The sequence below is a fragment of the Nomascus leucogenys genome, chromosome 18 (genome assembly GCF_006542625.1).
Source record: "Nomascus leucogenys isolate Asia chromosome 18, Asia_NLE_v1, whole genome shotgun sequence".
NCBI classification, from domain to species: Eukaryota; Metazoa; Chordata; class Mammalia; order Primates; family Hylobatidae; genus Nomascus; species Nomascus leucogenys.
The window spans coordinates 83,135,085-83,149,814 of NC_044398.1; the positions used below are offsets into that span (position 1 = coordinate 83,135,085).

Genomic DNA, 14,730 nt, shown 5'->3' on the forward strand with positions numbered 1-14,730 from the left:
CTGTTTCACAGCAATGTGATTATACTTAACACTACTAAACTGTACACTTAAAAATGGTTGAGATGGTAAATTTTGCAACACATGTTTTTTACCACAATAAAAAGCAAAACAAAAACCCCATACAAACCAAAAACTCCAAATGACGCAGCATCTCTGTATTACTGGAATAGTACCATACCTGGTGTATCAATCAGATTGACTCTATACCCCTTCCAATCAAATGTAACAGCAGCTGATTGAATAGTAATGCCTCTTTCTCGCTCTTGGGCCATGAAATCTGTCACTGTGTCTCCATCATCAACATCTAGCCAGGAAAAAGATGATGCAGTTTGGTCTTAATAGCAAATGTATTTTATTCATGTTTAATATCTGACACAGTTTAATCTGCCTTAAGAAAAATCTTTCCTAAAATATTTGGTTTAATAGAGCCTTTACTCTTTCACTAAGTAAATCCTCATGGTAGAAAAATTTTTTCAGCTAGATTAGTAATTTTGCCATAAAAGGAATTTTTCATCAAGATGAAAATCTTTTAAGTTTACTGAACGATATACTTCTTTTATTTCTTACATAGCTTAACTGTCATTACCCCCTTTTTATCTGATGTCCCTCCCTCCTGATCCCTTGATAGGAGGCAGAGTGGTACAGTGAAAGAACACAGACAGACATAGCTTTAAATCCCAACTTTACCACTTAGCACTCTATGATCTTGAGGCAAACTACTTAACCTAGGTTGTAAAATAAGGCTAGTAAAGCCATCCTTGCTGGGTTGGTATAAGGATGAAATGAGACAATATATATAAAGTACCTAGTCTAGTAGATGATAAATGATAGCCACACGGAATGAGGTACAGAAAAAAATTCATCCAATATTAAATTATCCTTTACAAACCCATCTCATTACTAAATTTTCCAAAGAGAAGGGATTTAGTTGTACAAGTGCAAGTAGTCTCATACAACTTCTACAGTATAAAGTCACAAAAAAACTATCCTGAACTTTATCCAAAAAGTTCACTGAAATTATTCTGCAGTAAAATTCTGTAGTTGAATTATGTATATTATTCTAATTAAATTTATACACAAGAAATAAAAAACAGTTGATCTTTACATTATCATGGCCTTATACTACCATTTATTTCAGCATTAAACCCCTAAAATGGTAGCTAGTGGCCCCCTATATGTGTATGTGTGTGCATATGTATAAATATGTATACACACATAATCTAAACACCAGAGGAGGAAATAGCAAGAAAAATGTATTTCACAGCAACTCAATATAACTCTATGTTAATTATCTATAATTGTATTAGTGTCAGTTATTCCCAACATCACTGCCAAAGAAAATAATATCATTAAGGATCCAGACCAAATAACTAACTATAAGTTCTAAATGAGACAGTGAGTTTTCAAAACACTTACACAGTAGTAAGCATTTTCACAATTATAAAGATATTTATTTCACATTATCTTTATGATTATTCATATGACTAATAAAGTCAACCTTGGATCAGCAAATGTCTACAACAACCTGGTTAGTTTTTAGGCTATGGTCTGAACTAGAAAAGAACTTCAAAAGATAGCCATACAAAAACACATGGACAATCACTGCAGTTTTGTGCTCAGAAAGCCCCATCCTTAGGGGAAGGAGGAGAGCCCCACATCAAGGGAGCACCCGTGAAACAAAAGAATCTGAACAGTAGCCCTTAAGTGCCAGATCTTCACTCTGACATAGTCTACCCAAATGAGAAGGAACCAGAAAAACAATTCTGGTAACATAACAAAACAAGGCTCTTTAATCCCTCCCAAAAAATCACACTAGCTCACCAGCAATTAATCCAAACCAAGACAAAATCTAAATTGCCAGAAAAAAGAGTTCAGAAGGTCAATTATTAAGCTACTCAAGGAGGCACCAGAGAAAGGTGAATACCAACTTAAAAATAACTGTTTAAATATTACAGGATATGGACGGAAAAATCTCCAGAGAAACAACCAGCATAAATAAACAATCACAACTTCTGGAAATGAAGGACACACTTAGACAAATGCAAAATACACTGGAAAGTCTCAGCAATAGAATTAAGTAAGTAGAAGAAACAACTTCAAAGGCCAGGCACAGTGGCTCACACCTGTAATCCCAGCACTTTGGGAGGCCGAGGCAGGCGGATCACCTGTGGTCAGGAGTTCAAGACCAGCCTGGCCAACATGGTGAAACCTTGTCTCTACAAAAATACAAAAATTAGTCAAGCATGATGGTGGGTGTCTATAATCCCAGCTACTCAAGAGGCTGAGGTGGGAGAATTGCTTGAACCCGGGAGGCAGAGGTTGCAGTGGGCCGAGATTGTACCACTGCACTTTAGCCTGGGTGACAGAGCAAGACTCGGTCTCAAAAAGAGAAGAAACAACTTCAGAGTTCAAAGACAAGGCTTTTGAATTAACCCAACCTGACAAACACAAAGAAAAAAGAATCTTAAAAAAATGAACAAAGCCTCTAAGAAGTTTGGGATTATGTGAAATGAGCAAACCTAAGAATAACTGGTATTCGCAGGAAAGAAAAGAAATCTAAAAGTCTGGAAAATGTATTTGAGGAAATAATCAAGGAAAACTTCCCTGGCCTTGCTAGAGATCTAGATATCCAAATACCAGAAGCTCAAAGAACACCTGGGAAATTCATCACAAAAAGATCATTGTTTAGGCACAAAGTCATCAGGTTATCTAAAGTCAAGACAGGAAACAATTTTAAGAGCTGTGGGGAAAAAGCATCAGGTAACCTATAAACGAAAACCTATCAGATTAGCAGCAGACTTCTTAGCAGAAACTCTACCAGCTAGTAGGAATTGGGGTCCTACTTTAGCCTCCTTAAACAAAACAATTATCAACCAAGAATTTTGTATCCAGAGAAACTAAGCTTCATAAATGAAGGAAAGACATAGTCTTTTTCAGACAATCAAATGCTGAGAGAATTCACCACCAGCAAGCCAGCACTACAAGAACTACTAAAAGCAGCTCTAAATCCTGAAACAAATCCTCGAAATACACCAAAATAGAACTTCCTTAAAGCATAAATCTCACAGGACCTATAAAACACTAATACAAAAACAAAAAACAAAAACAAAAAAAAAACAAGGTATTCAGGCAACAAATAGTGACAATAGTACCTCACATCTCAATACTAACATTGAATGTAAATAACTTAAATGTTCCACTTAAAAGATAAAGAATGGTAGAATGGATAAGAGTTCAGCAGGTATCTGCTGTCTTCAAGAGACTCACCTAACACATAAAGACTCACATAAACTTAAGGTAAAGGGGGAAAAAAGATATTCCATGCTGATGGACACCAAAAGTGAGCAGCAATAACTGTTCTTATATCAGACAAAACAATCTTTAAAGAAGCAGCAGTTAAAAAAGACAAAGAGGGATATTATACAATGATAAAAAGACTAGTCCAACAGGAAAATTTTGCAATCCTAAATATACATGCACATAACACTGCAGCTCCCAAATTTATAAAATAATTATTACTAGACCTAAGAAATGAGATAGACAGCAACACAATAATAGTGGGGGACTTTAATACTCAACTGACAGCACTAGACAGGTCATCAAGACAAAAGGTCAACAAAGAAACAATGGACTGGCAGGCACAGTGGCTCATGCATGTCATCCCAGCACTTTGGGAGGCTGAGGCAGGCGGATTACCTGAGGTCAGGAGTTCAAGACCAGCCTGGCCAACATAGTGAAACCCTGTCTCTACTAAAAAATACAAAAATTAGCCAGGCATTATGGCGGGCACCTATAATCCCAGCTACTTGGGAGGCTGAGGTAGGGGAATCGCTTGAACCCGGGAGGTGGAGGTTGCAATGAGCCAAGATCGCGCCATTTCACTCCAGGCTGGACGACACAGCCAGACTCCATCTCAAAAAAGAGACAATGGACTTAAACTATATCCTAGAACAAAAAGTATATCCTAGAACAAAAAAAACTATATCCTAGAACAAAACCTATATCCTAGAACAAAAAAATAATAAATATTTACAGAACATTCTTCCCAAAAACTGAAGAATATATATTCTATTCATCAGCATGTAGAACATTCTCCAAGATAGACCACATGACAGGCTACAAAATAAGTCTCAATAAAGTTAAGAAAATCAAAATTATATCAAGTACTCTCTCAGATCATAGTGGAATAAAACTGGAAATCAACTCCAAAAGGAACCCTCAAAACCATGCAAATACATGGAAATGAAATAACCTGCTCCTGAATGATCATGGGGTCAACAATGAAATCAAGATGGAAATTGAAAAAGTGAAACGAAAAGCTGGTTCTTTGAAAAGATAAATAAAATTGATAGACCATTAGTAAGATTAACCAAGAACAGAAAATATCCAAATAAGCTCAATTAGAAATAAAACAGGAGATACTATAACTGATACCACAGAAATACAAAAGATGATTCAAAGCTACTATGAACACCTTTACGTGCATAAACTAGAAAACCTAGAGGAGATGGATAAATTCCTGGAAATATACAATCCTCCTAGATTAAACCAGGAAGAAATAGAAACTGAACAGACCAATAACAAACAGTGAGACGGAAATGGTAATCAACAAGTTGCCAACAAAAAAGTCTAGGACCAGATGGATTCGCAGCTGAATTCTATCAGACATTCAAAGAATTGGCACCAATTCTATTGATGCTATTCCACAGATAGAGGGAATCCTCCCTAAATCATTCTATGAAGCCAGTATCACCGTAATACCAAAAGCAGGAAAAGACACAACAAAAAAGGAAAACTACAGACCAATATCCCTGATGAACACAGAAGCAAAAATCCTCAACAAAATACTAGCTAACTGAATCCAACAGCATACCAAAAAGATAATCCACCATGATCAAGTAGGTTTCATACCAGGAATGCAGGGATAGTTTAACATCTGCAAGTCAATAAATGTGATATATCACATAAACAGAATTAAAAACAAAAATCACATGATCATCTCAATAGACTCAGAAAAAGCATTTGACAAAATCCAGCATCCCTCTATGATTAAAACCCTCCACAAAATTGGCATAGAAGGGACATACCTTAAAGTAATGAAAGCTATCTATGACAAACCCACAGCCAAAATTATACATATGTGTATATACATACACACATACATACACACATTTTCTTTGAAAATGCATATCAAAAGCACAATGCAATACCACCTTACTCCTGCAAGAATGGCTACAATAAAAAAATAACAGATTTTGGAGTGGATGTGGAGTGGACATATGCACCACATTTTCTTTATCCACTCATTGATTGGCATTTGGGCCAGTTCCATATTTTTGTGAATTGTGATGTTATAAACATGAGTGGTCAAGTATCTTTTTCATATAATTATTTCTTTTCCTCTGGGTAGGTACCAAATAGTGGGATTGCTGGATCAAATGGTAGTTCTACTTTTAGTTTTTAAAGGAATCTCCAAACTGTTTTGCACAGTGGTTGTACTAGCTTACATTCTCACTAACAGTGTAAAGTGTATGTATATATACATATACACACACATATACACACCATGGAATACCACTCAGTCATAAAAAAGAATGAAATAATGGCATTCGCAGCAACCTGGATGGAACTGGAGACCACTATTCTTGGATGGAATTGGAGGCCAGGATTCTAAGTGTAGTAACTCAGAAATGGAAAACCGACATCATTTGTTCTCCCCCATAAGTGGGATCTAAGCTATGAGGATGCAAAGGCATTAGAATGATACAATGAACTTTGGGGACTCAGGGGAAAGGGTGGGAGGGGAGTGAGGGATAAAAGACTATACACTGGGTACAGTGTACACTACTTGGGTAATGGGTGCACCAAAATCTCAGAAACCACCATTAAAGCACTTATGTAACCAACCACCTGTTCTCCAAAAGCCTATTGAAATAAAAAATAAAATAAAATAAGCCTTAGGGGAGAAAATTGTTAACCTAGTTGCTTTTTAGAATATAAAGTCTAAGATTATCTTTAATTATAAATATAATAAACCAGTTATGATAAAGACATAAAATTAAGGGCAATCACAGAGAAAATGTGTGTGTATATAAAAGAGAGAGAGCACATTCTATGTGGGTTCTATTTTTATATATTCAGTTTCTTGGCATCATAAGATTGTGTACATGTCTAGTTTACCTTACTATGAGAGCAAGGTCTTGATATTCTCCTTTTTAACTGTAAATAAGTTATTGCCATGACTTTTGTAAGTGATTTTTCAGCTTAGTGACTATAATTACTGTAAAGCTTGATTTCCTTCTTGTTATAATAAACTGCATCAGTTTGAAATAAGTAAGTAAGTAACACAAGGAATATTATTCAGCCTTATAAAAGGAATCTTCACTTGAGCCCAGTTTGAGACCAGCCTGAGCAACATACTGAGGCCGTCTCTACCAAAAATACAAAAGTTAGCCAAGTGTGGTGGCACCTGCCTGTAGTCCCAGCTACTCAGGAGGCTGAGGCAGGAGGATCTCTTGTGCCCAAGAGTTCAAGGCTGCAGTGAGCTGTGACTGGGCCACTGCACTCCAGCCTGGGCAACAGAGCAAGATCCTGTGTCTCTAAAGAAAAAAAAAAATTAAAAATTAAAAAGTAATCTTGACACGTGCTACAACATGGATGAACCTTGAGGACATTGTGCTATGTGAAATAAACCAGTCATAGAAAGACAAATACTTACGATTCCATTTATATGAGGTACCTATAGTAGTCAAAGTCATGAAGAAAAAGTAGAAGGGTGGTTGCAAGGGACTGGGGAGAGGGGAAAATGGGAGTTGTTTAATGGGTATAGAATTTCAATTTTGTAAGATGAAAACGTTCTGAAGATTGGTTGCACAATAATGTGAATATACTTAACACTACTGAAATAGTTAACACTTAGAAATAGTTAAGATGGTAAATTTCATGTTTTTTTTTTTAACTACAATTTAAAAGACAAAAGATAACTTGGTTAAAGATTAACAAAATCCTCTCCCCTTTGACGTGAGAATTTAACTTCTGGTTACTTTTTTTGGTTCTTTTCTTCTAGAAACCAGATAACAGAGGTATGTCAACTACATTCCTAGGCAATATAACTTACAGAAAAAATAACTTCTGATTGGTAAACTAAATCTGAATTGTGAAGAACTATAAATGAATTATATATATAAGTACCTTATGGAGATACCGAACTCTGGGCTTCCCTGGGTATGGCATGTACCTTAGGTGACACCTGGAAGCTATGCCTATGAAGTTATAACGAGATATTCATTCCTATGGGGCATGAATCTTCTAAGCTAGGGTGGCTCCTGTGAATCTTGTCACCTTGCATCTAATCTATTACTCTGGGGCAGCCAAAGAAGATAGCTCCCACATAGCTACGGGGACTGCTGTAAAGACTCTTCTAGAAAGAAACACCTAATGCTGGTCTGTTGGTAAGCTATGGTTCCTGTCCTGTAGCATTCTGAGTAGACGAGTGTCCAGTGGGGCCTATGATAGTCTTATAAGTCTGCATATTTACTTGACTCTAAGAAGACCCTTTGGTGGGTATTGCAACTACCTTATCTTTAAGTTGTGGTCTAGACATCGGTAGCTCTTTGCCATATTCAAGGTGTGTAGGCTGACTTGTTAACCAAAATATTTTCCAGTGATGCTTTTGCTAATGGGGGGTGGGAAGAGGAGGAATCCATTCTAACCTCCCAGTGATCTTGTATATCCAGAATAGTACAATATTCTTTCTGTGGTGGTAGTTTTGCCTGCATCAATATGAGCCATAATTCCAATATTACGGATTCTGTTTAAAAGGAAAAAATAAGGTAAACTTTACTAAAATTGTAAAACCAAAGTATATATGCTATCCAAATTTCAAAGCTGGTATTTCTATAATTTATAAAACTGTGTAAAAACTAGAAAAATGGAAAACATTTAGAGTATATCCACATTACTCTGATAAGATAGCTAAGTAACAAAAGGGCTAACTACAACCTACAATTTTGAGACTATCTTATATTCATTCTATGAAAAGTGTGCTGTTGTTACATTAAAAATTTTTACCATTAAATTGAGAAAAAATAGCTAAGATACATTATCAACATCTATTTAAAATTGGCTAGGGCAGAAAGTCATAGAAATTACAGCACTCACTCTTGTCCATCAGAGAAAACCTGTAAATTTTTGTGACAGTCTATGGAAAAGCATGATGTAATGATAGTACTTACTTAGCTATGGGAGGATTGATGATGGAATGAAGGGATTTGATATCATTTCCTATTAAGCCTAATGAAAAGAAAGTTAAAATTGAACTGTTATATTTATGAAATTTTCCTTTAATTTATAAATAAGACTTTAAAATAACTTTAAGCAAATACTGTAATTCCAAATAAAGTAAAATTCAAGCTACATAAATCTAAAATAATCTAAAATTTATTTCCTTGCAATGTATAAGGAAAGCTATGGATGACAATAGAACAAGGTAAAAGTTTTAAACATCAAGTTCTAGATCATATCCTCAGAAAAATACAGATTCACCCCAATCTCTGCCACCTACTTCACTTCCATTTACAAAATTGTAGAATTAGGCTGGGCGCGGTGGCTCACGTCTGTAATCCCAACACTTTGGGAGGCCGAGGCGGGGAGATCACGAGGTCAGGAGATCAAAACCATCCTGGCTAACACGGTGAAACCCCATCTCTACTAAAAATACAAAAAAATTAGCCAGGCGAGGTGGTGGGCGCCTGTAGTCCCAGCTACTCAGGAGGTTGAAGCAGGAGAATGGCGTGAACCTGGGAGGCGGAGCTTGCAGTGAGCCGAGATCGCACCACTGCACTCCAGCCTGGGCGACAGAGCAAGACTCCGTCTCCAAAAAAAAAAAAAAAAAATTGTATAATTAGAATAAATGTTCATAATAATCTTAAGGCAATGATCCTGAATCAAAGAAAAATTTTTAAATGCACAGTCCTATAAACCTGCCTTTTCCAGGGTTTGAAGAGCTAAGAGTGATCCTCATGTCAGTTGATAATGAATTATTATACAATTTGGAACTTGCCTTCCTCAGCAATCCCAGGACATAATACCTTTAAAGACAGCCTGGGAGGTTTCACTGAATAGAAGCTATAACAATTTAATACTTCTGAAAGGCCAAGCAGTATTTCTTAAATTAAAAAGTCCATATGGCTTACTCTATGCTTCATATATAGTTTACTAATATTAAGAAGTAATTCTAAAGAAACAAGGCAGTTACATTTGTAAATTTAATTAAAACCTTCCTGTTATTTAAACCATTTCTCCCATGTTTCTATAATACAAAAAGGAGAATTTTATATTATTTTTGAAACTTCATGGTGGTTTGAAGATCAAAAGATAATCTATACTACTACAGTTAAATTCACATTAGCAAAATACAGAGACCTAGATACACACCAATAACGTAGCCCATTAATCTGCCCTTGTAAGTCAACAGCCAATCAGTATTTTTATTCTATTATTCTCACATGACAAAGACAGTAATGAGAACAGTAACAGAATTAAACTAGTTTCATAGAGTCTACCATATACTTGCTTGTTTCAAACACAGAAAGGACATTCAAAAGTCAACTCCTCCACCTTCCAGCTTCTGATGCCATGTATCTAACCTAAACAATCCCAAATACTTAACCAAATTACTTATAACAATCCTCAAAATAAATTATTCTAGTAAATCTCTCTTGACAGAAAACACTTGCATAAAAAGCAGAAATAAACTAGAAAAAAAATTCATATGGGCACTCTACAATTACACTCACATGTTAAACTTCCAAACTAGCTACTAAAGCCACCAACCTTTCCTTTGCTCAGTTCATCAGCATGTTCCTCAGATGAGGAGCACAACTCTACTAGTATTTCCGTCTGGCACCTATCTGAACACTCCTGCCCCTAATAATCTCTAGGAAATAGCCAAGAAGTAAAAAATGGTTACAGAGCCCTAATAAGGGAGATTCTTGCAAACAAAAGAGAGAAAAGAGATAAAGCAAACAGCTTAGATAAAATTAGAAGACTCTAACATTTGTACCTGGTAGAGAACTGCAATTTCTTCCAAGCGGCACATGTGGCTTTAATCTTTTTAAACTTGCTCTTATTTTATAGCAGCATATATTCTAGTAAAGAGAAAAAGAAACTTGACATTAATTTTATTTTAGCATCACTTATTACAGTTTTAATATTGTAATTATGCTTTGTCAGAAGATAAAATATTTTGTATAGCTTTAAAGTAGTCCTGATTTATTAACTCCAATTATTTTAAAAAGTGACAATCCAAATATATCCTAGGGGAAAGAATAAGGATAAAATTAATACTGATTTGCTATTTTGAGCTGACCTTAAAACAATGTTTTTCCTCAACCTGCAGTATTGGCATGGGCTGAAGGCTTGTTTGAAACACATGCTTAGGCTCCACTCCAGACGAGAATCAGAAACTCTTGGGGATGGAGCCAAACAATCTGTTTAAACTAGCTCTCCAGGTGATTCTGATAGCTATAGTTTGAGAACCACAACCGTAAAGTTCCGAAAGTCAGAAGCTGAGAGAGTCAGAAAGGTTAAATAAGGTATCTCTCCCAGGATACACCTTGGTTTTCCTCTACATCTGCTGAAAGGTCTGTAGGGGGCAATGAACTCTAAAACCATTAGTTGTTTTCAGGATTTATTACAATTACACATTTGAATCATCTGGAAAGCTTCTTGAAGACACGGGGGTGGGGAGAGAAATCGAGAACTGGAGGAACTGCGCAGTGGCATTTAAAAAAAATTCCCAGGGTGTCTCCAATGTAGCATTCAACTAAGAATCACTGAGTTAGAGCAGGTCTGCTTAAGGCCAAGCCTACCTCCTCTATCTTAGCTGCTTACCTAATCTTCTCATGTTCTCATGTAAAGGCTGAATATTCTCCACCTCAGTTTATGCCCAGACCACTAGATACATATTTAATAGCTGCCAATATAGTTGGAATTGTTAGTGTATGTAATGATTTAGGGCCACCACAATCTGCTTTTTGTTTCATGAACTGCATTATCTGTGCGATCTATATTATTTCTACATTAGTTACCAAGTTTCTGGCAATAATATGCTACTATCCTCAGAAAATAATTCCACTGTATAATGACTAGGATAAGACCCAGTGTCTATCACAGCGTGCATAGTCTGAAAGTGTCAGCAATAAAAGCACTGAAGAAAAACTGGGTAACTCCTTGGGCCACTTAATGAGATCACAAATGGAATACAGAAATATATCTTCTTCAAAATGCTGCTCAGGTGATTTTTAAAGTAGCAAAAAAAAAAAATTGTAGACGAATGGTTAACGCTTCTTAGCAAAAAAAAAAATTGTAGACAAATGGTAAGGCTTCTTAAGGGTTACAGCTTCTCCCATACAGCAGTCATACCCTATCCACAGGGGTTATATTCCAAGACCCGCAGTGGATGCCTGAAACCTCAGTACTGAACCTAATTACTGTCAATCAGAACATGTTTCTGTTCATGTCTTCTGCCCACAAATTGAATACCTTTTCCATCTTAACTAAGCTCTTATCATGTTATGTGATCATAATTTTTGCAGTTTGAAGTGCAATAGTAAAACTAGCAAAAATGTCTTTTTCTTTCTTCACAATTTCACGGATAGAAGATTCATTCCTACCATAGATGTTAACAACCTCAGCATATGATTTTTTTCCTTATTAAGCCAAGAATTCTCACCTTTTCACTTAAAGGGAGCACTTTATGGCTGCTCTTTGGCATATCCAAATTGCCAGCATCATTACTCTTGTGCTCTGGGACCATGATTAAGTAAAATAAAGGTTACTTAAACACAAGCACTGCAATATCACAACAGTGAATCTGATAACCCAGACGGCTACTGACTCACAGGTGGGGAGTGCATACAGTGTGGATTTGCTGGGCAAAGGGATGATTCACCTCCCAGGTGGGATTAAGTGGGATGGCATGAGATTTCATCACAGTACTCAGAATGGCACACAATTTAAAACTTATGAATTATTTCTGGAATTTTCCATTTAATTTTCAGACCACAGTTGACTCTGAGCAACTGAAACAGCTAACAGCAAAACCATGAATAAGGGGAAACTATTGTACTCCGTTAAGTCACTGAAGATAAAAAGAAACAACCCAAACAAGCTTTAATCTCTCACTTAGCTATAGATAAAAAGGGTATTATTATGTTTGAGGTTTAATATCTTTAAGTATACTGAAGACGTGATAGTTTAGAAAATAATGTATAGTGTTTCGAAGAGGATTCAGGAGTCAGACCAGAGCTAAAGACTAAAACAATGCTCCTGAGACAAATATCAGACTGCCGAAGAAGTTGGCTTCCAACAGCTCTGCAGAAGACAGCCAAAAGTAGTTTTATCAGCCATTGTACAATTATGTTGTACTTTGATATTAAGAGAAACTTTATTTCATAAGAGTCTCAATCTGTGACAAAGCACATTATTTGTTAGTAGTTTAAAGATGTGCATTAAGTGATGACATTCTTAGATATAAAACCCTACCCCTCCTTCAAAAACAACTGGCATTTTAGTACTCCATGAGACCAGTATTTAGCTATAGCTGTTCTTTTACTTTTAAATTAAGGTAATTTCCTCTTACATTTCTTAATAAATTAAGGTAATTACTTTCAAATTAGTTTGGCTTGAAGATTTCCAAAGGTTATAACTCAACTAAGTTTGGAATCAACAGCTGATGAGATATACTGGGCATTTTAGGCAGTCAAGTAGCTGACATTGTTAAAGGACATAATTTTATAAGAAATGCTTACATTAATATACACACTGGGTATTGTCTGATGACTCATTGCAAATATCCTCAAGTTGGTCAACATCTTGAGCCTCCAAACTGTTATTGTCTGAAAAAATAAATACACAAAATTATAAAACTAAATTTATGTATTACATGTCAGCAAGGCATATGTAAGTTAGATACATGTAATATGTATGGTAAAATGTATTACTTTTAAAAAGTCGGAACAATATTTTTAGCTGCCAAAAATTCAATGCATCATTCAGAAAATGAAAACTCTGATTAAATATGAGAAATATGGTTCTTAGGCTTAAAATGTCCCTTATTTGTCAATGTAATGTTTATAGAAAGATATGGCGATACAGTAGAAATCAACTTATTGAAATTACAAAACACTGTATCAACCAAAATGCATTGTTATGTAAATGTATAGAATTAAGCATAAAAAGCTAAACATCCACATATTAACTTGGTAATTTCTAATTGGCAATAAAATTTATTGGTTCATTTGTATACTCTGATTTTCCTACCATACCATGTAAAAACTAAATCATGTAAAAAATATATAAAAGTAAGTCCTCTTCCTCTCTGCTTATAGAAACTATGCATCTTTAGTTTAAAAACATTTGCTAAATATTCACTATGTTTCAAGTACAATATCAAAGTTATTAGAAATATAAGGACGCAGCTGAGACAGGATGCTGGGGAGACAAACAGACCACGTTAAACCAAGCTTATCCAACTCGTGGCCTGCAGGCCACATGCGGCCCACGATAGCTTTATATGCAGCCCAACATAAATTCATAAACTTTCTTAAAATATTATGAGTTTTTTTATTTTTAGCTCATCAGCTATTGTTAGTTATCATTAGTGTATTTTATGTGTGGCCCAAGACAATTCTTCCAGTGTGGCCCAGGGAAACCAAAAGATTAGACATCCCTGTGTTAAACCATTGTGATCCATGTTATTAAGATACGTGAAACCTCATTACTACTCCTAAGTCTGTTCTTTTCTGGATCTTTGCTAAGAAACATTCACTACAATTATTTAGAAAGTCATCTAACACTTACATTTGATTTCCTAAATATATTTGAATCTGTTCCCTTTTTTTTTTTTTTGAGACAGGGTCTTGCCCTGTCACCAACGCTGGAGTGCAGTGGCTTGATCTCAGCTCCCTGCAACCTCTGCCTCCTGGGTTCAAGCGATTCTTCTGCCTCAGCCTCCCGAGTAGCTGGAACAACAGGCATGTGCCAGCACGCCTGGCTAATTTTTGTATTTTTAGTAGAGACGGGGTTTGGCCATGTTGGCCAGACTGGTCGTGAACTCCTGACCTCAAGTGATCTGCCCACCTCGGCCTCCCAAAGTGCTGAGATTACAGGCATGAGCCACCATGCCCAGCCTTGAATCCATTCCCTCTTCATTGGTAATGCCAAAGTTCAGGGCCTCATAGTCTCTCCACAGTTATGACTGTAATAGACATTTAATAGACATTTTCCTCTTCTTACTTTAACTCAGTGGTTGTCAATAAAAAGATAATTTGCACAACCCAGCCCTCCCCCGCCCAAGCCTATTCGTTCCCATTTATTCAACAAGAATTTACTGTGTCTGCCTACCCACTACTTTCTAGATATCAGCGTTAATGCAGTGAACAAGACAACAATCTCTGCCCTCATACTGCCTCTACCCTAGTCAGGGGATAGAGACAACAAACAAAAGTAACGAATACAATACATAGTCTCTCCTATGATGATAAGGTGCTATAGAGAAAAATTAAGCAGGAAAGAGGAATTGGGACAGTTAGAACTGTAAGTAAAGAGATCAAGGAAGGCCTCATTCAAACAGTAACATTTAAGCAAAGACCTGAAGTAGATGAGGAAATTCGGGGGCTTGGGGGACGGCGGGGAGGGGTGCAGTACAGGCAAAGAGATTATGTAACG

General features: G+C 36.2%; 1 protein-coding gene across 3 annotated transcripts in view; it reads right to left on the reverse strand.

Moving 5' to 3' along the window:
* Window positions 1-14,730, reverse strand: part of GFM2 (G elongation factor mitochondrial 2) — a 46,251-nt gene that overhangs the window by 30,096 nt on the left and 1,425 nt on the right. Inside the window, exons 2-6 of one of the 3 annotated variants that reach the window (XM_030798549.1) lie at window positions 12,813-12,899; window positions 10,064-10,148; window positions 8,235-8,292; window positions 7,713-7,810; window positions 179-304 (exon numbers count right to left, since the gene is read on the reverse strand). In XM_030798549.1, coding sequence (XP_030654409.1) covers window positions 179-304; window positions 7,713-7,810; window positions 8,235-8,292; window positions 10,064-10,148; window positions 12,813-12,875 — 430 coding nt within the window. In that variant the 5' untranslated portion in view covers window positions 12,876-12,899. Of the gene's footprint in view, window positions 1-178; window positions 305-7,576; window positions 7,811-8,234; window positions 8,293-10,063; window positions 10,149-12,812; window positions 12,900-14,730 lie in introns of all 3 variants that reach the window. The other 2 variants (XM_030798551.1, XM_030798550.1) reach the window with 2 other exon arrangements.